Raw genomic sequence first — 25,900 nt, 5'->3', positions numbered from 1 at the left:
TGAGCCTTCCTCCTCTAGGGTTAGAGCCGTGTAGGTTGGAATTGCATGTCAATAGTGGCAAATACATCTTGCTGAAGCACCAAACCTCCAAATGCCTGATATTCAGGCCCAAGTTTTGTGATACCAGATGTCTGTCTTCTCTGCCTGGAGAACACAGAACTGCTTTCTGCCCTGAAGGCAAATGTTGATCAGTCTGTTTCCACACACACAGAGCTTGGTGTCCCATTCAGAATAAGGAGCTTTACAGAAAGGAAATTAGGCAGATAGTAAGGACAACTGGGGTGTCTTTAAAGGGGAAAAAGGAGAAATATATACTAAGATATCTCAAGATCAAATGAAGGAGAAAGAGGAGAAGGAGATGGGAAAGATAGATAAGGAGAAGATAAGGAGGAGGAGGAGAAGAAGGGGAAGATGGAGAAGATGGAGAAGATAAGGAGAAGAAGGAGAAGATGGAGAAGATGGAGAAGAAGGAGAAGATGGAGAAGAAGGAGAAGATGGAGAAGAAGGAGAAGATAGAGAAGGAGAAGGGGAAGATGGAGAAGGAGAAGATAAGAAGGAGGAGAAGGGGAATGAGAAGGGGAAAAAGGAGGTGAAGGAGAATGTGAAGGGGAAGAAGGAGGAGAAGGAGAATGTGAAGGGGAAGAAGGAGAAGGAGAATGAGAAGGGGAAGATGGAGAAGGAGAAGATAAGAAGAAGGAGAATGAGAAGGGGAAGATGGAGAAGGAGAAGATAAGAAGAAGGAGAATGAGAAGGGGAAGATGGAGAAGGAGAAGATAAGGAGAATGTGAAGGGGAAGATGGAGAAGGAGAAGATAAGAAAAAGGTGAAGCTGGAGAAGGAGAAGATAAGGAGAATGAGAAGGGGAAGATGGAGAAGGAGAAGATAATATGGAGGAGAAGGGGAAGATGGAGAAGAAGATGATGTAGAAAATGGAGAAAGAGGAAAGGGAGGAGGAGTTCTGAACTGCCAGGCACCAAGGTGTCACTGTTCTCTCCTCTGATAGTATTCAAAGAAGACCAGTGCAACAGGTTAAAGCTTAAAGGCAAGTTTTGAGTTCCAGCTGGTTCCCAGTTTTGGCAAATTAGTAACTGACACTGCAGTTGGCTTCTGGCTAAACTCAGTAGGATGCTGTGTGGGAGCAAGCGCTAGCACATAGATAGTTAGTTACAAATCTGAGCCAAAGCAGAGAACATCTAAGATTTCATTGCTGTGCAGGGAGAGGAGCTGTTCAGTGTTGTCTGAAGAGTGGTTGGAAGTAAGAAAATTAACAAAAATACCAAGATTTCCCAGAAGCTCCATTAGCTGAGCTGTTAAAAACTCAAATTAGACCAAGCCATGGCAATGCAGACTTTAAAGACAGGATAGTGCAGAACTAGGAGCTCTTTAACTCTGTCCTTCATAGGAAGAGCACAAATGCTCCTGAACTCTGCCCTCCTTAGGGAAAACACAGTACTGAAAAAACAGTTATGTGAAAGAAATGAGTGAAATGAAATGTGTTGTTCCTTCTGTTGCTGGTATCAGGGAAGAAAAAGTTATTTTTTCCAACAGTGAAGAACAGATTTGGAAAGCTTCTCTCCTTTAACAGAGTGATGGCCTGTTCTCAGTGCCTCAAAGTCACCCAGCAAACAGAAATCTCAGCAGAGTTCCTCAGAGACAGGGACAGATCTTGCTCAGCACGTTGGAAAGTTTCAGGAATGCCTGCAGGTGAGGACAAGTCAAGGAAGTGGGTGGGTGCATGATGTGTGTGTCCATGTCTGTCCATCTTTCCATGCTTGTATCTGAGTTCTTCTGCCCAACCCTATTGGTGTTAATCCAGTGGAGCACCTGGGTAAAATGACTCTTTGTTCACCAATATGGTTACATGGTCATAATGCACTTTATTCCCATGATACAGAGACTTATATGCATTCCAGCAAGAGGCTCCACCAAGATTGGTTACAGTCAGAGGGTACAGGGTTACTTGTAAGGCATAGATAGGTCAGCATACCATAAAAATCTGAGGGTCAGCCTCTGGGGCTGGCTAAACTCTGCCCACCTGCAGCTGCACTCCACCCTCTGCAGCTGCATGTGGGGGGCTCTACCCTGTGCCTGGTATCTTAACTCCCAAGGTCTCTCCCAGCACGGGTTGCTCATGTTTATGATTTCTGTGTCCTCTGCTAACAAGAGTTTCTCCAACACGACCCCACCACTGAAATATCAGAGCTCAGTGCATGGCACTTGCCAATGAAGCAGCAGAAAGATGGACAGGCACTTGCCAATGAAGCAGCAGAAAGAGGGACAGGCACTTGCCAATGAAGCAGCAGAAAGAGGGACAGGCAGTGATAGTGACAATTCTGTGACACTTGTATGCATCTCCTGGGAAATCTGAGACCTATCAGTTTGTTTCATGTCTTTGAGGAACTGCTTGAAAATGATCCCAGGATGCTGATTGTGTAACTACTCTTGGAAGGTGTGTGTGAAACCATATCCCTGTGATCTCATGGTCAGAGGGCATTCATCTTTTAACAAGTGTGGATGTGAACCAGATGCTGGCCTGGGGTTTGCTCATGTCTGTGACCTCTTACTGCAAGTGGGTCACAGGCACCAACTTTTCCTGCTTTGCTGGATGGGAGCTCTCTCTCACCCTTAGCTGCATGATGAGTTTGTGCATGAGCCCAGATCTGTTATTAGGGAAGACTGACTCACTTTGCTGTTTCACCTTACATCACTTGTGTTTGGCTTGGCTGAGATAATTCAGTCAGAAGCAGATGTCCCTGTCTGCACTGACCCAGTGTCTTGGGGTGATGTCAGGAGGCACTTGGGTTCAGCCATGGTTTTTAGATCAGCTGAATGGTCCCCTGGCTGATTTTCATGACGTTTGCTGTGTTGTGCTCCAGGCACTCTGAGAACCCTGGCTGAGAACATTTAGTCTTGCCACACTAAGGCTTCCCATGGCAGTTTCTTCACAGAAGCTACATCTTCCTTTCCCAACTTGTACTGTTGTGCAACATCCCTGACTTTTAATAGCTTCACTCTGGAGGTAAGTGCCTGTGATTGCCAGACTGCTGTACTTCCAATCTATCAAGGGTCCTTACTGGTGAAAGGAAAGGAAATGTAGTTTCTTCTCGCTTCCTTTACAAAGGATTCCTGTCTCCTCTGATATCCATTGTGTATTTGTAGGTTAGCAGTGGAATTCCAGAGTGACCCCATGGCCCAGGAGAACGCTTTCACTGCCCCCAACTCTGAGAGCAAGGACACGCTGAGCAATTTCTCTGAGTTCCTGTTGAGGATTTGTGACAGTCTCTGCATCCCCATGGTCATGGTAGGGTTTCCTTTGAATTTTGTCTGTTCTTTCAGTACCTGGAAAAGTGTTTTCAAGCACCAAGAATGGGTTGCATATGTGGGGTTTTTGGGAAGAGAATGTGTAGAGTAAACCAAGGACAACTGTGGCATTTGCCACCTCTCCAGAGCCAAATGTGACATGATGCAGTCCATGCAAAACAGTAGTGTGCGGTGTCAGAGAGTGGAGGAATTCATAAAGCTTCCATGTAGGTGGCAGTGTCTTTCTTCAGACTGTGCAATGCCCATAGCCTACCTGCCCTGCTGTCTAATCCATGACAGCTCTGCAAGTTGCAGAAAACGATGAGACCTTAACTGTTCTTTCCCCTTCTGCCACTCTTTCAAAGCTGTGTCCCAGAAAGCAGCAGTATTTTGCTCCTGCAATTTCGTTTTCACACTTCTTTCTAGAAGGTACTGAGGAGGTTGACTATTCTACATAGCAAAGGCAGCACTCAGCGTTGTGCCTCAGCAGGGCCAGGGGGCATGGCTTAAAAAGCAGCCACGGAGAGTCACATGTGCCTTAGTGCTCCATATAGACTTGGCACTGAGACACTTGGAGCAGGATTGTCCAAAGAGTGGGGCTATGCTTTGTGGTTCCATGTGTTGGGTAAATCTTGCTTGTGCTTTGCCCCCAGCTTCAGGTGTATGGATTCTTACAGCTGCTGGCAACTTGGAGGCGTTTTCTAGCCAATCTCTTGGTAGGCAGTTGCAGTGGCATCAATGTTCTCCCTGAAGGCAGGGTGCAGTGTGTGTCCAGTTTGGCACAGCTGGCACCAGTGTGCTGTTTCTTGCTTGCTGAACTTGGGCAAAAGGTAATGGACTAGAAGCAAATTGTCCAGTGACCTTCTACAAGAGCCATTCGAGTCATTTCATTCTAAACAGTTTAGGGGTGGACTCTACAGAGAGCTTAAATGTCTGTCTTTGCCACCACTCAATACAAATATGAAGGACAGGTGTTGCTGAAGTCAGCTGCACTTAAGCATATGTCCTGTGTCCTGTGCCACACTGGAGAATTGTCCATCTGACTCCTAAGAGCATTTGCTTCCAGAGCAATGTGGGCAGCAGCCTCAGTCACTGTGCATTAAGACTTAACTGGTTGCCAGCTGGAATCAGGAAGGAGTTTCTTGTTTGGTGTAATGTCTTGCAGAGTTAGCAGCACAGCTCATAACATTGGCAGATGAGAGTGTTAGTTGGTCTCCAAGTGCTCTGTAAGCCTGTGAACTTGCTGGAGGCATTTTGGGAGAAGAACTGTTACTCCATTTGTTTGGATTTAGAAATCCTAACTTTCTGGGCAGGCAGGAGGCTGGAAGAAAGCTGCTGCTTTCAGCCTTGGTTGTGTGTCATGCATCTGATCTTCTTGGTCAGGCATTGAAGCTGGCTGCCCAGAGAGGTGGTGCAGTCACTGCCCCTGAAGGTGTTCAAAAAACATGTGGACATGGCACTCTGGGACATGGTTTCATGGCCATGCTGGTTTTAGGTTGAAGGCTGAACTTTGTGATCTTAGAGGCCTTTTCCAACCAAAATACTTCTATGATCTTTTCTTCATTTCACAGAACTACCTGGAAAGGGCTGTCAGCCCATCAGTCATGGAGGTTTTCATCTCAGCTCTCAATACCCTCTTCACAGTGGTGCCAAAAATGAGGACTAAGTTCTCCAAAAAGCTGGGTATGGGGAGAGTGTGAGATCATGCTCTCTAAAGTGCTCTTAACTGGTGGAGCTTGCTGCTATTTCATATCACAGGCAGTGAGCTCAAGGAGCCTCTCTGTGGAGGATTAGATTACATGTTTATGTGAGTAAGAAGAGAGTGCACAGTCATGTTCAGCAGGAGGAAGTAGTTATTTGGTCTAGCAATGATGAGACAGATTTTATTTGAGATAAGTAAATTGTGTCAGCTTTACCCTGTCCTCTGGAGTATTCAGGATTGGCTGTTCCTATAGACAGGGATTATACTGGAAATGTTGGTGGGATTTTGCTGTGTGGGAATCCTCTTCACTCTGTGTATTCCTTACACTTTGCATGTTGGAGGGGTGGTGTAGGGACTTCCTCTGTTCTAAATATGTGAGGCTTGCAGTTCTCCTTCTGAGCAAAGAAATGAATCTCAGATACTCCAAACCATACTCTACATTTTGGTCACAACAACCCCAAGCAGCGCTACAGGCTGGGGAGAGAGTGGCTGGAGAGCAACCAGGCAAAAAGGGACCTGGGTGTACTTAGTAGCTGAACATGAGCCAGCAGTGTGCCCAGGTGGCCAGGAGAGCCAATGGCATCCTGGCCTGGATCAGGAACAGTGTGGCCAGTAGGATGAGGGAGGTTATTCTTCCCCTCTACTCAGCACTGGTCAGGCCACACTCTGAGTACTGTGTCCAGTTCTGGGCTTCTCAATTCAAGAGAGATGTTGAGATACTGGAAGGTGTCCAGAGAAGGGCAACAAAACTGGTGAGAGATCTGGAGCACAGCCCTGTGAGGAGAGGCTGAGGGAGCTGGGGGTGTTTAGCCTGCAGAAGAGGAGGCTCAGGGGTGACCTCATCGCTGTCTACAGCTACCTAAAGGGAGGCTGTAGCCAGGTGGGGGTTGGTCTCTTTTCCCAGGCAACCAGCAACAGAACAAGGGGACACAGTCTCAGGTTATGCTTTGGGAGGTCTAGGCTGGATGTTAGGAGGAAGTTGTTGGCAGAGAGAGTGATTGGCATTGGAATGGGCTGCCCAGGGAGGTGCTGGAGTCACTGTCCCTGGAGGTGTTCAAGAAAAGCCTGGCTGAGGCACTTAGTGCCATGGTCTAGTTGATTGGCTAGGGCTGGGTGCTAGGTTGGCCTGGATGATCTTGGAGGTCTCTTCCAACCTGGTTGATTCTGTGATTCTATGAGGAGTTTGCTTTGGGGCAGAAGGCCTAACAAATATGTTACTGAGATGGCCTGCCCTGCTCATAAGGTTTGCCTGGAGATGTGTGGGGATGGTTATGGGACCTGCCTACTCTTCTGCTTTAGTGTGCAGGTTCTGTGCTCCTTTGACATTTTTGTCTTTCTTTCTAGCATCCTCCTCCTTCATCCGACTGACACTGGAGCTGAAGGCCACCTTTTGCTCTGTGCAAAGGTATTCACAATATGCATACATAAGCAAATCAAAAACTTCCAGTTGGGAAGGCAGGCATCATACCTTCTCTAATGCACCTGATTAGACAAGATGGGAGCCTGAAAGATTCAAGAGTGGTTGTTGCATCTCACTGCAAAATGTAAATGGCAACTGACAATGGAGGTGGGAGCTGGATGTGGGAGAAGGGAGAAGCAGTCTCCCTGGGAGAAGGGCAGGGGGTGGGTGGATTCACACAGTGCTGTGAGGATTCCATGCTCTGTCGTGATCTGCACAGATAGAGATAAGCAGCCTGACTTTGGAGCACTCAAATCAGTGCATGCTGAAGTAACAGTAGCAGCAGTTCCATCTGAGATGGCTTCCTAGGCACATCTTACCACTATCTTCATTCTTCATGGTGTGATAGTATTTTCCAGCAGGAGTCCCCTTGTATTCTGCTCTGCTGAGGCCACATCTTGAGTATTGTGTACAGTTTGGGGCACCTCATTACAAGAGAGATGGTGGAGGTGCTGGAGCAAGTGCAGAGGAGGGCAACAAAGCTGGGGAAGGGCCTGGGGAATAAATCTTACGAGGAGCAACTGAGGGAGCTGGGGATGGTTAGTTTGAAAAAGAGGAGGCTGTCTACAGCTATGTGAAAGGAGGTTGTGGAGATGTTGCTGCTGGTCTCTTCTCACAGGTAAATAGTGACAGAACAAGAGGGAGTGGCCTTGAGCTGTGCCTGGGCTGGTTTAGACTGGACATTAGGAGAAAAAAATTCCCAGCAAGAGTGGTCAGGCATTGGAATGGGCTGCCCAGGGATCCTGGATGTGTTTAAAAGTTTTCTAGGTTGAAGAGCAGTTGGAGAGGCTCTCCAATATCTGCAGAGATATTTTATGTCCTCTTTACTCTCATTCTAAGAGTAAACAAAATACAGAGCAGCCTTACTCCAGGAGTGGGGATGTTGATGCCTGTGAATGGTGGGAGGCAGGAGGGACTGATCTAGGCTTTTGAGTACAGCAGTATGAGGCACCAAGGATGGCAACCAAAGGTGTGTGGTTATGTCTAAGGAAGTAATTGGAGAGAAATACCTGGAAATAGAGCTGTTCCTATCCTTTAGTGTTTTGACATTCTTTATTGTTCATCCCTGGAAACACCACTGCTACTGAAATCTCCTTACTGGTGTTTGCCAGTGAAATTGGGTAGCAGGAGCCACCCTCAAACACCTCCCATTCTCTGCAGTGTTAGGGATCCTGCCCTGACAGGACTGTGTGGATGCCAGGTGTCACAGATCATAGGATTGGTTTTGTTGAAAAGGCTTCTAAGATGATGGAGTCCAACTGGTGTAGTGACTGTGGGACTACCTCACTGCATTCATGTTGTCCCAAAGCCTGTGAACATGTTTGTTGTCATCATCACACTCCACACACACTTCCACGAGCTCCCTGTTTTTTGGGAGCTCCTAGAAGCCCACCTTGGCTCCTGGAGTCATCTTGTGATGGGGCACGTGCTTGTGTGTGCTCAGTCAGTGAAATGACTGTGTGTCAGATTAGAAGTATGAAGAGGATGTTTCTGGCCTTCTTCACTGTGTATTTCTCTTCTTCACAGAAATCCTGCCTTGAATCAGGTCTGTTCCAGCTTCCTTTGCAACTTGTGCCTGAGCCTTTATTCCGCCACGGAGAAGGAGAAAACCTCATCTCAGGAAGGCAAGTTTGAGGGATCAGACAAAGGCCTTCACCTAGTTTAAGGTCCTGACACCCTTTAGTTAGGCCATAGATGCAAAAATAAGTAAAAAAACCCAAACAAAACAAAAGACAAAGAAAGAGGGAGGGGAGAACAGACAATCAGCTCTATTTAGAAGGTTGTTTTTCCCCACCTTTTTTTAAGCTGATCCAACAAAGAGGTAACACCCAGAGAATGCCTTTTCAAGAGTTTGCACCTCTAGCTGAAAGAATGTTTCATCTGCTTATAGTTTTGTTTACATGGTGACATTTATTAGCACAACTGTGCATGGCTTACCTGAAACTGTATTACTTGCCACAGTCACCTGCAGGTTAAGGTCCTTTGCTTTTTTCCTGTGGCATACTCTATAAAGCTTTCTTGTCTATACTGTAACTTTCTGTTGTAGGCGAGTCCCAAATAAATGAGATGAAAGTTTCCACATCACAAGAGCCACTTTTCCCACTGGCAGTGCCTGGGTACCACTCAGGCAGCATCAGCAAAGAGCTGGGAACCTCAAACAGAAGTGTCTTTACATCCTTAAAGTCAGGTCCATTAAATTAGGTGTCACACTTCTATTCATGCCAAATCACAGAGCTGTGCTTGCTGTATGCAGACTGTGGGGTAGTAGGTTGGCTTTGATATTCCCTACTTAGGGAGCTTCCCTAATTTAATGTGCTTGAGTTAGGGCAGGCAGATGCTTCTATCCCTCTGTTCCACTCTGCTTCGTTGTGGACTTCCCTCATCACTGCCTGCCTGCTCATTTTATTACTATTTCTAGAGCAAGAGATGTCTGAGCTCCTGCAGAAGGGTCTGCCTCAATTAAACTACACCATTGCTGAAAGCCTTCTCCTCCTGGCTGAAACTCCTGAGCCTTTCTCTTTGGACCAGTCTCTTTATAGCCACCAACACTGCTTCATACTGCTGTTATACTTTGCCTTCACCCTTGGGGACAGGTGAGCCAAGGGTATACAAGTCAAGTGGGTTTGTGGCCATTATATACCAGGTATTGGTGGGTAAGGCATCTCTAATGCTGTTGTTTCCTTTGATGCAGGTTTGTCCCAGAAGCAGAATTATTTTTAGCCATAAGAAATTTCCTCCTCTCAGCACAGGACCATGGAGACTGTCCCCCTCCACACATCCTCAGAGCTGCACTCTACCTCCTTGCTGTCTGTCACGACAAAGGCAAAGCTCTGGACATGGTAAAAGAAGACTTAATTTCTACCCCTTGGCCCTTTTTTGAAGGCGAGGTTTCTCCTCTCTCTCATCAAGCCTCTTGCAGAAAGTGTTTTGACATAGGTGGTGAGCAGTGAATGAGTGCAGAGTGTGCAGTGCATCTGCACTCTGGGAAGTGAACTGGGAAAAGCCACTAGGGAATGCAGATTTGACTGAGTACACTTGTGTACGTGTGGGAAGTGTAAATGCGTTGGGTAGGCTGTGAATTCACATATGGAATATAATAAATTTCATAGCTTCAGTCTCCTGAACACATCTACAGCCTCTGCAGCAGCCTTTCTAGTGTTCCCATATGGCTCTTTGCTGCTGCACAGCTTTGAGCACTGTATAAAAAGCCTACAAGTTTCTTAGCTTTTGTGATGCAAATGGACTTCACAGAATGATGTTTAAGTGATATGTTTGATTGTCAACTTAAAAGGCAGAGCGACTGTTTCTCACAGTAAACTCTCTTCACTCCAGCTTTTTGGTATTCAGTCTCTAGTGATTGTTTTGTTCTCTCTCGTCCCCCCCCTTCCCTCCCACACACTTACCAGAGGTCGTTGTGTACCATAAGGAGGATCCTGGATAATCTTCCAGATCTGAGTTTGATCTACGTCCATTGTCCTCTCCTGCTGAAGTTCTTCCTGCACTACACAGAACTTATGGGGAGATTTGGACACCAGGTGCTCCAGCTGTGGTTTTCCTGGGGAGACTGCAAGCAAAGTGAGACTGAAGAAGCTGGCATTGGTGTGTCTGATCAGCTGAACAGTGCTGCCTCCTTACTCCCCATTCTGAAGAGCAATTCCAGCATTTTACTTATTCTACTGGTATGTGACTTTCACAAGGACAGGCTGCTCTCCTGGCCCTGCTTTAAGGGACTTTTTGTGTTTTAAAGCTCTTAGTGCTGCTATGAGGCCAGAATTCTGCTAGGAAGGACCATGTGTGTCTACACAGGCCTTTCACCTCCCAGGGAAGCTGATGTGGACTTGTGTGTGTGTGTGTTAGCTCTTCCTCTGTCCTCCATCCCCTGTGATCTTTTGAGATTTGGCTGGAAAGGGATCTGAGGGGTGCTGCCATCAAAAAATAAAAGCATTCCTTTCTCTATCCAGATAGACAGCTGAGTACTCCAAATTCTTCTGTGGCAGGCATTCAAGAGGCTGTTCTGCTAATTTGGGAGCAATGATTTACTATGGCTAGATGAGAAGGGTGTGAGGAACAAAGAACTTGGAAAAGACAGCATGCGCAGCTTTCTGTTTGCTTGGGGGTTTAATTTTGTGTGGTTTTCAACTGCAGAGTCTTGTCAGAGATGTTTGCAGTGCTCATGGGTTTTCAGGACTGCTAATAGCACCTTTTATTGCTCTTTAAAGATAAAATAAAAATCCTGGGACGGGGAAAATTAATCAGTGCAGGAGAGAAAGTGACCTCGAAGTGGCAGGACAAATGTGCCTTTAGCTGGCATAATGAGCTCAGTTCACCTGTGTAAATCATGACAGAGTCCAGGTCCTGATGGCTGCTCAGAGGCCTTCTCTCTCTTCCACCTCTCCCACCTGCCCTGTTACCTCTCCCCATCAGTGGCTACTTGTTCCATGACTGTTCAGCCAGTCACATAGTAAACACTTAGTAACATTTCCATACAAGAAGATGAGACTCTCCTGTAAGGGCAGAAGCTAAGAGCTGTGGTAGCTCTGCAGCCTGCTAGAGAAATTAAAACTATGTATTGTGGAGAATAGAAACTTAGGTCAACAAACAGTGAAAGAGACATGGTTTGATTCTGAGTAGAAACCCATCAAGCATTACAGACTGACCTGTATTTGTTCTGATCTAAGAGGCTATGAAATACATTTCAATGTCCCAGCTTACTGCCATGACTGACAGGAGGGCCCTTGTGTAGGGCAGTTCTTTCACAGTTGGGGTGGTACTGCAGAGGAGCTAGCAACATCCAGGCATTTGACACCGTTGCTGAGCAGTAGTAAAAAGAGATCAATGAACTGACATATGAGTACAAATTAAGGGTGAGAAGTGACCCCTGAGGCTTGCCTAGCCTTGGTTACCTTTGGCAGTAGTTCTGGAATTCATCACTCCATAAACTAAAGCAGATGTATACATCACAGGTCTATCAGTAAGCAAAAGAGAAGCAGTAGCTCCTTCCCTCAATAGTGCAGCATTCCTGCTTTGCCTTTTCTGTCTATGTGCTCCTGCAGAAATAGATTAATTTAGCTCTGTCCTGATCTTGAAATTGAGTTGTAATAAATCACAGGCTTTGACAATTCACCTTTCAGTTGGCAAAGAGAATAATCAATCTGAATTTAGATGGGCTGATAAAAAAGTGCAATAGCCTGGGATAAATATCCTGTCAGGTGTAAACAAAACTACTTATGAGGTGAACAGCCTCAGCCTAAGAATGAACCAGTGAAATGGAAAGGTCTCTGCATGAGACAGTGAAAGAAGAACGAATGCTCTTTGTCCTTCCAAGGATGATTTATTTGCTTACCTGCTTTCAACAGTTGCCTGGATTAGACAAAATAGGAAGATATTAACACAGTGATGCATTTGCCAGGACCAGGAAGGCTTAGTTCACCTCAGCACGAGTATAGTTGTGACCTGACGCTGTCCCACTTGCCTTCTCCATGCTCCAGATCTGAACTGCTCTCTCAGAGAGTGGGCATGGGCTGCCTGATGTCAGATTATGTTCCTAAGCATCAAGTGGAGCAGATCTGTGTCAGCAAAGCTGATTGTACAGACAGCTTCCTGCCTCTTACTCCTGAAGGTCTCTTATGTGGGCAGGAATCAATCTCAGAACGAGAGAGTTCTCTGGCACAGGCAGCCTCCTCTCCCCTTTGACTTTATTTTTTGGATATGGAGTCCCACAGCCATGTCCTCTCCATCATCCCGGTCTAGATGTGATAGGAGATGGCAGCTGCAAAAGGCTTGTCCTGGTAGGTTGGTTGCTGATGCCAGTTTCCTGTTTACCTCTTTCAGCTGACCATTTGCACTGCAGTAGGCAGGACTAGTGCTGGAGAAGAGGAAAGGTAGTGCTGACATAATGTGATCATCCCAGTTGTTATTATTATGTCAGAACTACCAGGCATTTCCTGCCATGGAGGTGAATTTAATGTTAAACCCTGTGACAACAAAAAGTTGCCCAAATTAAGGCTACTGGCTGTAGGATCCAGCTGAGAGACTCCAGACAGAGCTCTGTAGTCAAGAAGCAGGCTTATGGGCTGAGTGCTCTTCCATTTTCTGTGACTGAGTGGTTGCTTGGCTGGTTTGTTCCATGCAGTTTAGCTGTTATGTTGCTGCTGCAGGTACAAGGCTGCCAGCCTGGTAAAAATGTGTAGCTATGGAACTGACTCATGATTTTAGGTGAGCATCTTTAACGTGCAACCTGATTTCTCAAAACAACAAGGAGAACAGAGATGCCAGAGGCTCTGTGCTTGTGGAAATGGGGCCTTGGCTTTAGGATCTCACTTGTCTAGAACCTTGACCTTAATTATCTTACAGGTTCACAGATTGCATCAGGTTGGAAGGGACCCTTAAAGGTCATCTTGTCCAACCCCCTGCAGCGAGCAGGCACACCTCCAACTAGATCAAGCTGCCCAGGGCCATATCAAGTCTGATCTTGAATGTCTTCAGGGATGGGGCCTCAGCCACATCCTTGGGAAACCTGTTGCAGTATTTCACCACTCTCATTACAAAGAACTTCCTCCTTATGTCCAACCTAAATCTGTCCTTCTCCAGTTTCAAACCACTGCCCCTCATCCTCTTGCTACAAGCTGTTCTAAACAGTCCTTCCCTGGCCTTCCTGTATGTCCCCTTCAGATAGTGAAATGTAGCTCTAAGGAGGTAAATAGCCCCATGTATTCTTTAAGTGGGATATTACTCAGAGGTGCCTATCAGAAGAGAGCCCATCTGCTTTATTCACTTCTCCAGTGAATCAGGACATACTTAATCTGAATTGTGCTTTATCAGGCTGTTTCCCAAGGCACAAGATTAACATAATGGTATTAAATAGCAGTGGCTTCTACCTAATCAAGGCAGAAAGGTAACAGGTGTGCTTGTTCCCTTGCAGGACTTGGTCTGCTCAAGCTCTGTGGAGGTGGCTTGGAAGGTGTTGATGACTCTAAAGACCTTCCTGGAAAGAAATGAGGATGTCCTCGTCTGTGACCTCCTCCGGAGTCAGTTCCTACAGATCCTCCAGCAGCTGCTTGTAGAGAGCAGCTCAGCCTCCTTACAAGGTAACTCCCCCCTGTGACTTGGTCTGCACTGTAGGGTGGGTTGGACAACATCTTCTGGCCTCACAAGATGGAGGGCAACCAATTCTGTGCAGCTGAGGGCTCTGAAGTCCTGGGCTTCTGTTGATGCACAGGCTGCCAGTGATGGTCAAGTAGATGGGAAAAGGGCAGTCCAGCAAGGGCTAGTGACTTCTAGCTTGTCAGAGGTGTCAGTTTGCATGTGTGGTGACCATACTCCCTACATGGTTCACTGAGGGTGCAAATGACCCTAGCCTCCCTTTCCCCCATTTCCTTTTCTCGTTGCTCCTAGAACAGCGTTTGCAGAATCCAGTATGGAGTGATCCAGCATGCAGCAACACACAGTGTCAGAAAGGGGCCTGATCCAGAGGGGAATACAGAGATGAGAATGGAGTTAAGACTACACGTAGGAGTGGGCGTTGGGGTGTAAAGGGCAAATACTTCCTCATTCCTGAGACAGAAAACTAACAGTTCTTGGCATACTGTAAGCTACACCAGCCTAGAATTCCCTGACAAGCTAAGCTGTCTGTGTCCTCCTTAGCTAACAGGAACCTGCCTGTTCTGCTGAGCCTTCTTTTCCTGGTGCAGCTGCGGAGCAAGGGTACGCGGGAGCTGGACAGCACAGACTTCAAGCTGCTTCACCAGGGTCAGTCTGGGTGTCCATCTTCTCCCAAGGGGGCTTTGATCTGTCTGTGTGTTAATTGTTCCATAAGATCATTAGGGGTTAGCTCTTTGTCCTTTGAGGGAAGGTGTGCCTTGCATTAGTTGTGGTTGTGTTGGAATACTTTCATAGCCAGAGTATTGTGAAGAGCTCTGGTTATTAGTTCAGTCAGCACACCACAGGCTGTCCCTGTCTTGCTTTTCATTGTCTGAAACCTCCCAGGGTGGCCAAGGTATTCTCCTGGCCATGAGATGACGTGGCTGTTGTTGACTTGGCATGTGATAGCATTGCTGATGTGCTTCCTAAAGCATCCCTCCTCATCAGCACTTGCTAACATACTCTTGTGAGGTTCAAGCCACAGGGGTGTCCTGTGAACCGGCCAGCAGTGAACCTGGGCTCTCCTTGGAGCGTCAGTCTTGAGTATATGGGTCACAACCAGCTGCAGGACTACTTTCCCACTCCCATGGAGATGTAGAAGAGCAGGCTTTGTTTGTTTACTCACTACACTATGGGCTGCTGCCTTGTCAGGTGATCCTTACTTGGTGACTTCTCCCTTCTTTGACTGTTGGAGGTTCATGCAGGCTGTGATAAAACAGACACTATAGAGAAGTTCATCTGATCTCTGCTTTCATCTCTTCCCTGCTCCAGCAAATCGATCTCTCCAGCAGACTTTGAAGGACTATCTTCTTCAGTTTGAAATGTTCCATGTCTCCATTCTGTCTGCATTGCCCTTGTGAAGAAGCAGCATTTCTCAGGCATTCATTAGCCAAGGGAGCTGAAGAGCAGAAGCAGCATGTCCTCTGTAGACTAGCCCTTTTTAGCTACCCTGGTTACAGAGCACGGCTCAGCTGCTCCCTGGAGTCACTAACTCCTTCTGCTCTGTATTTATCAATTCAACACTATCCTTGCTTCCCTACCCTCTTTGTCCCCTGCTTGGTTCTCCAGGCTGTGTTCTTCAGGGGTGGGTGTGCAGGGCACTCTCTTCTGATGAGGCCTAAGTGAAGCCAGCTCGTAGGTGGGAGGCGTCTTGATGTCGTTTGAGAATTGCTCACTCAGACTTTAAGCTCTTCAGAAGATCTCTTACGACAGTTTGCTGAGCCCTGCAGTCCTGGATTTCCTTCCCAAACTCTTACTAAACATCATTTCTAAGTGTTCCCTTACGACAGACGTAGCACATTTATTGCTAATGCCAGCAGAGTTGGTGAGAGTAGAGGGCACAGCTCTCCATGCCTGACCCAGTCTGGGCACTGTCTGAAGAGGGTACATGGCTGCTTATGTATCAAACTCTTCCTAAACATTGTTTCTAAAGTAACTTAGAGTCTGTTGTTCTTGGATGTTTGCTGCCCTGTGTGATATGTACCCTTTAACACACTCTTCTCTGTTTCCCCCTCCCAATCATCTTCCACTCAATTGTCTGGTCTAAAGCAAGCACTCTAGGGCAGATGCCTATTGCTGTGTCTGTACCATGCTCTGTTCATTGTGTTTTGCACCAGGTTGTGTTGCTTTTGCCAAAATCTCTCCCTACTGACTTCTTTCTTTTTCTGAAGTGCTCTGTTATGTTGGTGTCTGTGGTGCACCTTCTTTTGTTTCCAGTCAGTAATCTCTGTGGAAGATGCAGGCCGAGGGACACTGACCTCCTGCAGCCATCCCTGAATTTTCTGTACTGGAGCCTTCATCAGACAACACCTCTTAGTCAACAGAGAGGTGAGGCAAGACTGTATTGATTGGTAAATTAATCTCAGGGAGGTTGCAAATTGGCCATCAGAATCTGTATTCTAATTGTCTCAGCAGGTAAAGTGGATTTTTCTCCTTCCATCATTACAAAATGGTCTTTGCTAACTGTATTTGGGATGAAGTTTTGGGGGGTTTTTTTAGGTTGAGGGGTTTGATTTGATTTGGCTTTGCTGCCTTCTGATGATTCAGGAACTGGTTGCTGAGAGACAGGACCACTGCATTTTTCTTATTCATAAACCACAGCAGCGGGGCTTTGGTGCCTTGTTTGAAATGCCTTGATATTGCCATGGTTCAAAAAATTAAACAGTAATAAAGAACAGCTCTAACCAACCTTCCAGCTGTGTTAGCTGAAGGCCAGGCATTTTATTAGCTGCCTGAGTGGCCGCTGCTGCTGTGGGAGATGAATATTAGTGTGGCTGGACAGCCTTACGCTGATGAGCCATGGCAGCTGGGGCTGCCTCGCTGCAGCAGGGGTGTGCTCTGCACTTCTCTTCTGCTTGTCAGGCTGCTTTGACCTGTGCCATCCCACCTACCTCTCTGATTATGTTTCTCCCACATAGCAGTGGCTGTGCTACTCTCTAATGTGTCCTTGCTGGAGCTCCTGCAGAAGGTTTTAGAGTGCACCTGGTTGTGGTCTCCTGCCACCGACCCTGTTTACCTGTCACCTGAGGATGCCTTGCTGTGCTCTGGATGGCTGCTGGTTGCTTCCCTCTTACTTTATCAGCATCGTTACAACACTGAGGTTAGAACCACTCTGGTGATTGGATTCATGGAATGGCAAAACCTTTTGGCTTAGTTGATTAGAAGGTGTTAGGTGATAGGTTGGACTGGATGATCTCGAAGGTCTTTTCCAACCTGGTTAATTCTGTGATTCTGTGGCATGGTTTAGTTAATAAAAAATAGAATCATTTTCATTAGCAAGGGGAAGTGGTTTGCTTTGCCTGGAATCTGCTTGCCTTGGTTGCTTCTTTGTTATTGTTCACAAGTTATTCCCTGCTGCACTTCTTCAGCAGGACTGGAATCTGTCATGTTGTGAGGGCTGAGACTGGAATCTTTGGAGGGTTAAATAGGGACAGAAATTCGGTGAAGGAGGGAAGTGCATACTAAGCCCTGATGAGCCAAATCACTTTCCTCTTCAGGACAGAGCAAAGTACATTTTAAGGCCTTCCTCAAGGGAAGGCTGGGGATGGAAGACACAGCTCCCATGTTGTAAACTGATTTTTTGATGCTAAAATGATCAGTAGTGGAACAGTCAAAATCCAAGCCTAATATTGGCAAGTATATGTTCAGTATTAGCCAGTTCTTATGAATGTGGGCAGCTGTCATTGTATTTGATGCTCTGCAGTCTGACAAGAGAGCTAAGCTGGAGTTGTCAGCTGATACTGGAATTACAACTTTGAGGGTAGCACTTTCTGATGCCAATACAAGGGAATAACATTTCCTTTTGAAGCATCTACCCAGGCTTCTCTTGACAGGGAGTTAAACAATATGCCATGAGCTGTGCTCTTGCAGTTGTTCCCAGCAGAGAATGTTCTCTGGGAGCTGATGCACCCATTCACAGATGATAAACCCAGAAGGACACACCTGCAATTGCAGAGAGGCAAGGGCTGGCTTTTTGATGCTGAGGAAAGACATTTTCCAGAAGGCCAACCCAGACCAAGTCTACACCTCTTCCATGGGGACTGTGTGGCCTCTGCTTAGGTCTTACAGCATGGGACTTTTATGGACTGTCAGATGCATGAGTGCAGAGCAAGACCTGCCTCATCTCTGCTGTGTTAACTGTTGAGCAGTTTACCTTCTCAGGGCTGTGCCTGAGTGGTCAATATGGTGCTAGTCCCAGATTCAGTTCTAGTGGCTAGTGTTGAGCTTCATCTTCTGGGAGTGACTCTCTCAGATGATATTGATCCCCAAGTGCCATCATTTAGTGCTTTATAAACCCACTGTTTACTTACCTTACTGGCTCAGTGTGCTATGCTGTGCAATGCAGACTCCTCCTAGCACCAGAGATGGGGAAAGAAACTACAGATACAAGTGGCAAATGGGAGTGATTCAAGGCTCCCTCAGGGTTCTAATTGCTGGAGAGAAAGAAGAGATGATAAGAGGAGGACTCACTTCTCTTGCTGCTTTCTGCTACTTAGGGTAGCTGAAGCTGCATAAAGCATCCTGGATGCCTGTGTAAGAGGAGAGCCTTTGACCTTTGCGTCTGTGAATATGAGCTGGTTTCAGGCTGTCTTCTTCAGCCCCTTTTTTCAGAGAGGAATAATGGCTGTGAGAAATGGCCACATCCTCTCTGTCTGATGTTAAATAGTGAAGACTTGCCTGGCCAGAGCCAGCCTGCATCTTAACTGTTAGTGGCTCCTGCAGAAGCCTGTGGATGACCATAAGTTGTAAGTGGAAGACTGTTAACAGCTTTGCTTGTCAGTTCATAGACAAGCAACCACTGCCACCCTCTTACAGGAGGTACTTTTAGCTCTCCCGTTGAACATTTATCTCTTCAGAAGATGGTTTGAAGAAATTAGCCCTGTGGTCTTTGTGCCTGCTCTCAACTTTCTGCCTTACTGAAAAGCCTGAACCCTTCTGAGTTGCTCTATGAGGCTTTATGCCACTGCTGCTGGATGGCTGCTCTCTGAGGGAAACAGGAAACAGCACAGACTGCCCTTTCAAGCCCAGCTTTCCTGTTACCCCAGTTCCCAAGTCTGTAACCTTCTCTGCCTCCTTCACCCGTGCCATAGGTCCTAGCTCTGAGCGCTCTCAGCAGGCTCCCCAGCTCCAGTGGGCAGGGACAGATTCTTGTCACTGCTGTCTTTCAGCTGCCTGGTACCTCAGTCTTGCTGACTGGCTGTGTGGCTAAGGTACAGCTGTGTTTGGTGATGGCTGTTCCTGCTACTCCTTGTGCTCAGCAGTCTGACACCCAAGTGCCAGGGGACCTGTAGGGAGTAGTGAGAGACAGACAGGCAAACAACATGCACTCTGGTTTGGAAGCTGTGCAGGGCTGATAGCTGGTGATGAGTGAAACTTGATGGCCTAATGATGTGACTCGCCCTTCAGGGTCACATTCCTGAAACCCTGTTGTTGCTTCCAAGTTTTTCAGTGACCAGCATAGGATATTGTCTAAGGACTAAAAGTATGTAAGGGAGGTTTGACCCAGTCCAGCCCAGCACTGTGGTTTTTTTTTCTATTTCATTCTCCTCTAGGTCCATCAGATACTCTCTCTAGACCTAACAGAAGTCCTGAATGCTGTCATCTTCAGGAATAAGAAGCCAATCCTGCTGTTAGGTATTGTGCATCTGTTACCTGGAATCGAGTGAAAACAGCTGCTAGTACCATGCTGCAGGCAACAAGGGAGAGCTGGCGACTGTGGAGTGGGATGGTGGAGGTGCTGGTGGGAATCTGGAAGCTTTGCTCTATTTGGTTTTGGGAATGCATAACTGGTGGTGAGAAAGGGCAGAAGGGAACTGTCTGGACTTCTGCTGTGTTCCTTGGAGGTTGGTAGTGACATCTAGAACTAAGTGTGAACTGGGATAATGCCTCAGAGGAAGGAGAAGAACAATGGAACTCAGGCTGCCATCCCTGTCTGCAGCTGTCAGCAGCTTCTAGGCAATCCCAATGGGCCCCTAACCTCAATTTTTCCCTCCTCACCTCCTCCTGTGCATTTGCACAGGCACCAACACACAGGGCAGAGGGGAGAGCACTAACAGACACTAATAAGAGGCTCCCTGTCTAGTGAGCATCGTGCAGCTCCTGAGAACTCTCCTGCGACAGAACTTCTCCTCCTCTCTGCTGGTGCTCGTTGGCCAAAACACAGCCCAAGGGGCCATGCAGCCACAGCCAGCATTGCTGCAGGATGCTGCCTTGTACCCACTGGCCATGCAGCAGGTCTTCTCACTTGTTGTCAGTCTGCAGAACCTCTTGGTGCACATCCAGTTGCAGGTATATAAAATACACCTTTTGGAATAAAACTAGTGTTGGGCTTCAAGCAGGTGTGCTAACCTGAGGAGAAACCACCCTGTGGCAGAGCCTGAGGGGCTGCCTTTCTTTTTTCCTTCTGCCTGCATTCTCCACCTCTTACAGACATGTGATGGGGAAGAGGGATAATGCTCTTGTTGCAGCATGGCACAGTGAGAAATAAGGTAAATCAAGCTATGCAGTACTCCCTGCTGCTGAACTGGAAGGCTGAAATTCTGTGTACTAAATGATGATCTCTGTTTTCCCATCCCCTGCTCTGCAGGGATGCCACACCCATAGGAAGAGAGGTGGGAAAAGTGTAATAAATCCCAGTTCCTCTCCCAGCAAGAGGCTTTGGGGAGCACTGCATCAGTGTACATGCAACTTGCTCAAGTAATGTTGGGCTCCAAGGGTAGTACAGTGATTTAACTCTCTCAAATAATGTTGGGCTCTCATCTTTATTTTTGGAGGCTCTGAAGTTTTCTTTTAAGTCTCAGAATGAGACTTTGCCTGCCTTTGCCTGCCTTCTTGATGTGACAGGTAATTTGCAGCAGGTTGTATCCCACGAAGGAGATGAAGGGTGTTATTTTTTTGTGCTGCATGCTCTTCAGATCCTGCCACTATATGATTTTTCCTCTTGCAATAGCTATTCACTGTTCTTTTTTCTTGGTTCACCCCCTCCCTTTTCTTCTTTTTCCCCCCATCTTGGTATTCAAGAAAGAGATGCTGCTCTCTCAAGCTGTGGTTGCCTGCCTGGAAAGCTTAGTGGAATACCTGTATGTGAAGAACCAGGATGCTGGTAATGTCTTCCTGCTCTTTCTTCTCTTGGATTTCCCTCCTGCAGTGGTTTTGAGCTCTTTGATCTCCATCCAGTAGCACCCTGGAGCAGATGCTTAATGAGTTTATGCCCAATAAGAAAAATTATTTGTGTGCCTAAAGTCAATCTTGTGCTTTGTGGGATGGAATCACAGTGCCCAGCTCCCCTGCAGGCATGAGCCCTCACTTTGGTGATAGACACCAAGATGGTTTTTGGAAGGAAAAAAAGCCATTCCCCACCCCTCAATATGGTAAGAGTGAAAGGTTTTGGAAGGGAAAGAGCATAGGAATGATCTTTCACTTCCAGACCAATTGTAGCAAACATTTAGACCGTAAGTATAGGGGAGGGAAGAACTGAATGTGTCTTCCTGAGGGGCAGTGTTGGTCACAGTTTGGCTCTGAGAGAGCGGAAGTGAGAGCAGGATGTTAGACAACATTAGGAAATAGAAGCAGGAAATTCTAGACTTCCAAGGTCTGAATGCAGACCTTGGTTTTTGGAGTCCACATCAGACCTAATGCACACCATGTTAGCAGTATAACATAATATGACAACGTTGTAGTGTTGGGGGAAAGATTTGACCCTTCTGTTTTTTGTCAGCCTCCTGCCACAAAGTCCAGATGCTGTCTCTGTTCTTAAATCAGACAGAAAGTTCTCTGTACCCTGATCTGTTCACTTCAGCCATTTAATCTCTAAGAGAGCAGGGGTGGAGTGAATGAGCACCAGACAAAGGGGACAGTAGTGGGAAAGAGGAAGGGACTGGATGAAGATGTCATACTGCAGATGAGTGACAGCCAGTAGCTGAAGGGATGCTATTAAAAGGCTGAGTTTAAAAGAAAAAGTGGCATGTTTGGGGGAGGTTCCTCTGATTAGGATTAAGCTAATGAAATGCTGCTTCAGCAACAGCTGAACCTGTCACTTTGGCTGCTTTAATTCTTGCTGTAGTGCAGAAGCTCAAAACAGTGATTACAAAAGTCTCCTTATTCCAAGCAGAATGAGGATCATGGCTGTGTGTGATTGAGAGATGTGGAAACACTGCAAAGAGTGGCTGGACTCTGCCTCTAGGAATTGCGTCCTTTGAGGCTTTCCAAAACCCTTTCCTTGGTTCAGAGATTTTTCCAGATGTGCAGAGCAGGCTCAGAGCACAGTGCTGACACTGTCTCATTTGCACCAACTGAAAGATGCCCCCCCCAAAATTTTACATGATTCTTTTTTCTAGTGTTGTTTTCCCATGTTAAAAATTCCTGTAGCGACGACAGGGAGGTTACATCACTGTCAGTGGCAAAGGAACCTTTCTAAAACTCTGCTGAGTTGCCATGATGCAATAAGTTATCTCAGCTGACTTCTTGTCAATGTCCATCCCATCCATGCTCCTAACATGCAACGAAAGCAAGGTAATAATGCTTAACCTTAGGCTTCAGTGCAAGACTCATGCTGTCACAGATGATGACCTCGAGCCTTACCTCTGTCACATGTGCTCCTCTACTGACTGTTTGCTTTGCTGCCCTCAGTTCTCCTGGTCCCCATTGTATGCTTTCTGATGCAGACACAGGCTCAGTTTGTGCAGCTCATGTTATAAGCCTTCTTTCATTCCCCAAAGGGTATTCTGCAGCTAAATAAAACCTATGGTCAGGGAACTTGTCCTCATATTGAAACCAGAGGTTATTATTTTTAAAACCCTGGGCTAAAGATCCCCCCCTTAGCATTTTATGACATGCACCCCAGGAGAAGGTTTATCTTCCTGCACCAGCACAAAGGTGGACAAAAGGTATTTTCTGCTTTAAAAAGCTCTTAAACCTTTGTCCTGGTGACTGAACTCTTCCCCAGGGAGTGACATTTTGAAAAAAAAAAAAACCACCAAGTAAGAGCAGAGAAAAATATCCCCTTAGTGTGTCACAGCATGAAGTCCAGAAGAGAAACCTTGGGGTCAGTACTGAAGACTGTCCTTATCCAGGTGCAGCCTGTCACTTGGCCAGTTTTAAAGCTGCCTTTGACTGGCTTCTCTTCCTCTCCCAGCTCTGCATGTTGCTTCACAGCCCTGGCACCGATTCCTTCTCTTTGCATTGCTGAATGGTGGACAGAAGTCCTTTCTGCAGCCAGAAGTTCTCAGGCTGATGACTTTGGTGAGCAGGGGGAGGACAGGCTGTCGTCCGTTTTTTATGGTCTCTTGGTACAGTGCATGCAGATTGGTTGCTGGAACTTAACCCACTACACACAAACCATCTCGGATGCTGCCGCGGCTTTGTCTGCCATTCTATCTGCGCCCTGTAATACTGATACTGGAAAGTGAACTTCCCTTCCACACCCTGCAGAAGCTGCTGTTAGTGAGCACGTCCTGTTCTTCTGGCGTTTGTAGCATTTATTTATATCGTCTGGGACCCCTGGGGAGAAGAGGCAAAAGCAACAGAGAGCATGTAACTGCTGCTACCCGTCAGGGACTGTGCTGCAGCTCTCTGAGGTGCAGAGCCCTGCTTAACCATCACCGCTTGTCTCCCTGTCTTTGACCTCAGAGACCTGTTTTTTCAGGGCAGAGAGTTACTGCAATTTACTGCCCTGCTGTTAGCAGGGCCTGCAAGCAAGAGAGGAAATGTGGTCCTGCCCAGCAGGAAGATAAAGCCCTCATGGCAGGCGATGAGGGAAAGGAATTCTTAATGTGAACCTTCCCTTTCCAAATACAAGATGGGGCTGTGATTATTTACTATTCTTAATTCCCTTTCAAAAGGTTATCTGATTTATTTTAGTTTCTTTGCAATCTAAACCAGAGTAAGTCTGGGTTTAAATCAGAGTAGCATGAACAGACATTTGCACTGTTCCTGTTAGAAGTAGTATAAAAATCAGGCCTGTGGTTAAGGTGCTGCAGCATTTCATTATATAGAAGAGGTCTTTCCAGGAGATGAGTCACTCTTGGTCTCTGTGGGTCTTCTTACTGTTTCATGTCTTTATCTTCCCCCCCTTTGTTCAAGTTTCTGAGATATCAGAGCAGCAATATTATTTCTCAAAAAGAAATTAGCCAGATTCTTCAGGAGGCAGCAGAAGCCAACTTAGCACAGCTGCCTGAGGCCACTTCTCGTGCCCTTCACCTCTTCCTTTGTCAGGTAAGAAAGCTGTGGCTGCCAAGGCAAAGGAGGAGGGAATCTCTGGGGGTTTGCTTTAGCCTTTGATGGGGAGCCATAAACTTCTTTTGAGGCAGTTGTAGTAAGATGAAGAGGAATCCTGCAGCTGCTAGCTTGGCTTGCTGTATTCCGGGGTGTACAGTGAAACCAGAATGGGAGTGATGCCAGCAGTTCCTTAAACCATGCCATCATATTGCATGGCTCCTTAATTCCCCCTCAGGTCAAAGTTTGAAGGTCTTCCTGTTCTGTGTGGAGGTGCAGAAGGGCAGTATGAAGGAACAACCCCAGCAGCTTCCCGTTGTCTGGAAATGATTCTTTTTTTTCTGGCTGCTCAGGTTCAGAGCAGTCATTGTCAGATGGAGCCAGTGCAGGCAGAGACCATTCAGACGTTGTCGGAGCATCTCCTGGGACAGAGGACTACATGCATGCAGCATCAGGACATTGTGTATCCTTTGCTGGGCAGAGACACCTTTGATAAGTGGTGTGAGAGTGGTAGGTGTAACAGAGGTGGAAGGGATAATTAATCTGCTGCTCCTTGCCCTGTTCCAGCTGAAGGCAAACAGAAATGAAAAAACTCGAGTGGTTGTTGCACTTGGCTAACTTGGAGATGACAGACTTCATCGTCCTCAAACTTGAGAAGACATTTGGGGAATCAGGAGACATTTGGGATGAAAGATGGGTCTGTCTGCTGGGATTGCATTAATCTATGTGGTGGAGGTGGCCTGATGAAAGGGAAGCAGGCCAGGCAGCCTCTGACTTCAAAGCAGTAACGATCCCTGCATTGATTTCCCTGGAGGAGGAACAATCACTTAACCTCTCTCCACGTGCTAACTAGCACCAGCCTGATGTGGAGTCCTGGCAACCCACAGATGACTTGAGCAGAGCACAGCAAGCATTTGGAAGCTGCGGAGTGGAGTTACCAAATTTTGCTCTTCTTGCCCTCAGAGCCCCTGAGATTTTAGTCCTCTGTAGCCCTCCTTTTCCCCAGGGATAGAGGTAGGGGCCACTCCCAGATTATGCCTGGAGAAAGAGGAGCCTGACCCAGTGTTTGTTTAGTTCTCAAGCTGCCTGCTTTTGCCTTTTTTCATCACGTGGCATCATCTCGGGCAGGTAGCAGTGACCCATCTGTCTGTGGCAGTGATTTCCTGTTGGGGTGGGGACTTCCTCTACCGCAGGACGCTGTCATCAGCCATGTGCAAGGTATGGGGTAGAGTGAGGTGTTTGTTAACTGTAAGAAATAGCTTGTCCTCTGCTTACCCCCGTGTGATACTGCTGCTCTGTCGTGGGACACTCAGAGCTCAACTTGTGCGGGTGGAGATGATCCAACCCCATGAAGTGCCTCTCCACTGCCTTTTCTTGTCTGTGCAGGGGTGAGGAAAGGAGGACAGGAGGTCTTGATGCATTGGTAAAGTTGTTTCTCATTTCTGCCTTTTCCACACGTATGTGTGGAAGCCTTCAAATCTTGGCTGACAGGAAGGAGTTTGGATGCAGTCAAAAGAGCAGCAGAGATGGCTACCTGAATTGTGTAGTCATGAACATGTAAGACCAGTTTCTCTGGCCAAAATCAAGCTTTGACATCAGTTTTGTTGAAAAGGAACATTCTTCAGGTTCACCTACACTGATGTTTCTCATGCATGGGGTGTGTGTGTGTGTGTGTGTGGTGTGTTCATGGCTTGGGGGAGGGTTGGTTTAGGAATGCAAACTCCCTGTCAGCCATGTGTCAAATGTGGGAATTCCCACAGCGTGCTGGAGTTTCAGCCATGCCTTCCCTTTGGTTTCTGCTCATGCTGCCAATGACAGATGTCTAGGAAGCGTGGCAGTGTCCCTCTCACACATTGGAGACTGAAATGAGAAGATGTGGGGCACGCAGCAGAGGAACAAGGCAAAAATGGAACAGGAGATCCCATCCTGATCTTTATTCCCAGTGAGGAGTAGAGAGAAGATGGAGAAAGTAATTCGTAGCTTATTTTTGGAAGAAGGTTTGTTGAAAATCATTTATAAAGCCCAGTTAGTGAAATGGCTCCTTGCTTCCTTTTCTGTGGGGGAGTGAGCTTGGCTGATGCTCCCCAG

General features: G+C 46.9%; 1 protein-coding gene across 1 annotated transcript in view; it reads left to right on the top strand.

The window, feature by feature from the left end:
* MEI1 (meiotic double-stranded break formation protein 1) overlaps window positions 1–25,847 on the top strand; it is a 41,639-nt gene extending 15,792 nt beyond the window's left edge. The window contains exons 13-31 of the mRNA XM_064154850.1: window positions 1,585–1,703; window positions 3,159–3,300; window positions 4,871–4,982; window positions 6,346–6,406; window positions 7,988–8,085; window positions 8,880–9,054; window positions 9,153–9,300; window positions 9,868–10,140; window positions 13,383–13,548; window positions 14,105–14,209; window positions 15,818–15,928; window positions 16,519–16,700; window positions 19,153–19,234; window positions 19,683–19,888; window positions 20,621–20,702; window positions 22,734–22,840; window positions 23,681–23,812; window positions 24,166–24,275; window positions 25,631–25,847. Of these exons, the coding sequence (XP_064010920.1) occupies window positions 1,585–1,703; window positions 3,159–3,300; window positions 4,871–4,982; window positions 6,346–6,406; window positions 7,988–8,085; window positions 8,880–9,054; window positions 9,153–9,300; window positions 9,868–10,140; window positions 13,383–13,548; window positions 14,105–14,209; window positions 15,818–15,928; window positions 16,519–16,700; window positions 19,153–19,234; window positions 19,683–19,888; window positions 20,621–20,702; window positions 22,734–22,840; window positions 23,681–23,812; window positions 24,166–24,275; window positions 25,631–25,676 (2,457 nt within the window). The 3' untranslated portion in view covers window positions 25,677–25,847. The remainder of the gene's footprint in view (window positions 1–1,584; window positions 1,704–3,158; window positions 3,301–4,870; window positions 4,983–6,345; window positions 6,407–7,987; window positions 8,086–8,879; window positions 9,055–9,152; window positions 9,301–9,867; window positions 10,141–13,382; window positions 13,549–14,104; window positions 14,210–15,817; window positions 15,929–16,518; window positions 16,701–19,152; window positions 19,235–19,682; window positions 19,889–20,620; window positions 20,703–22,733; window positions 22,841–23,680; window positions 23,813–24,165; window positions 24,276–25,630) is intronic.
* Window positions 25,848–25,900: the final 53 nt, after the last annotated feature.

This window comes from Pogoniulus pusillus, chromosome 15, assembly GCF_015220805.1.
Source record: "Pogoniulus pusillus isolate bPogPus1 chromosome 15, bPogPus1.pri, whole genome shotgun sequence".
Taxonomy (NCBI): Eukaryota; Metazoa; Chordata; class Aves; order Piciformes; family Lybiidae; genus Pogoniulus; species Pogoniulus pusillus.
Note: the sequence above shows the minus strand (reverse complement) of the source record. Positions and strands in the feature narration are given on the sequence as shown.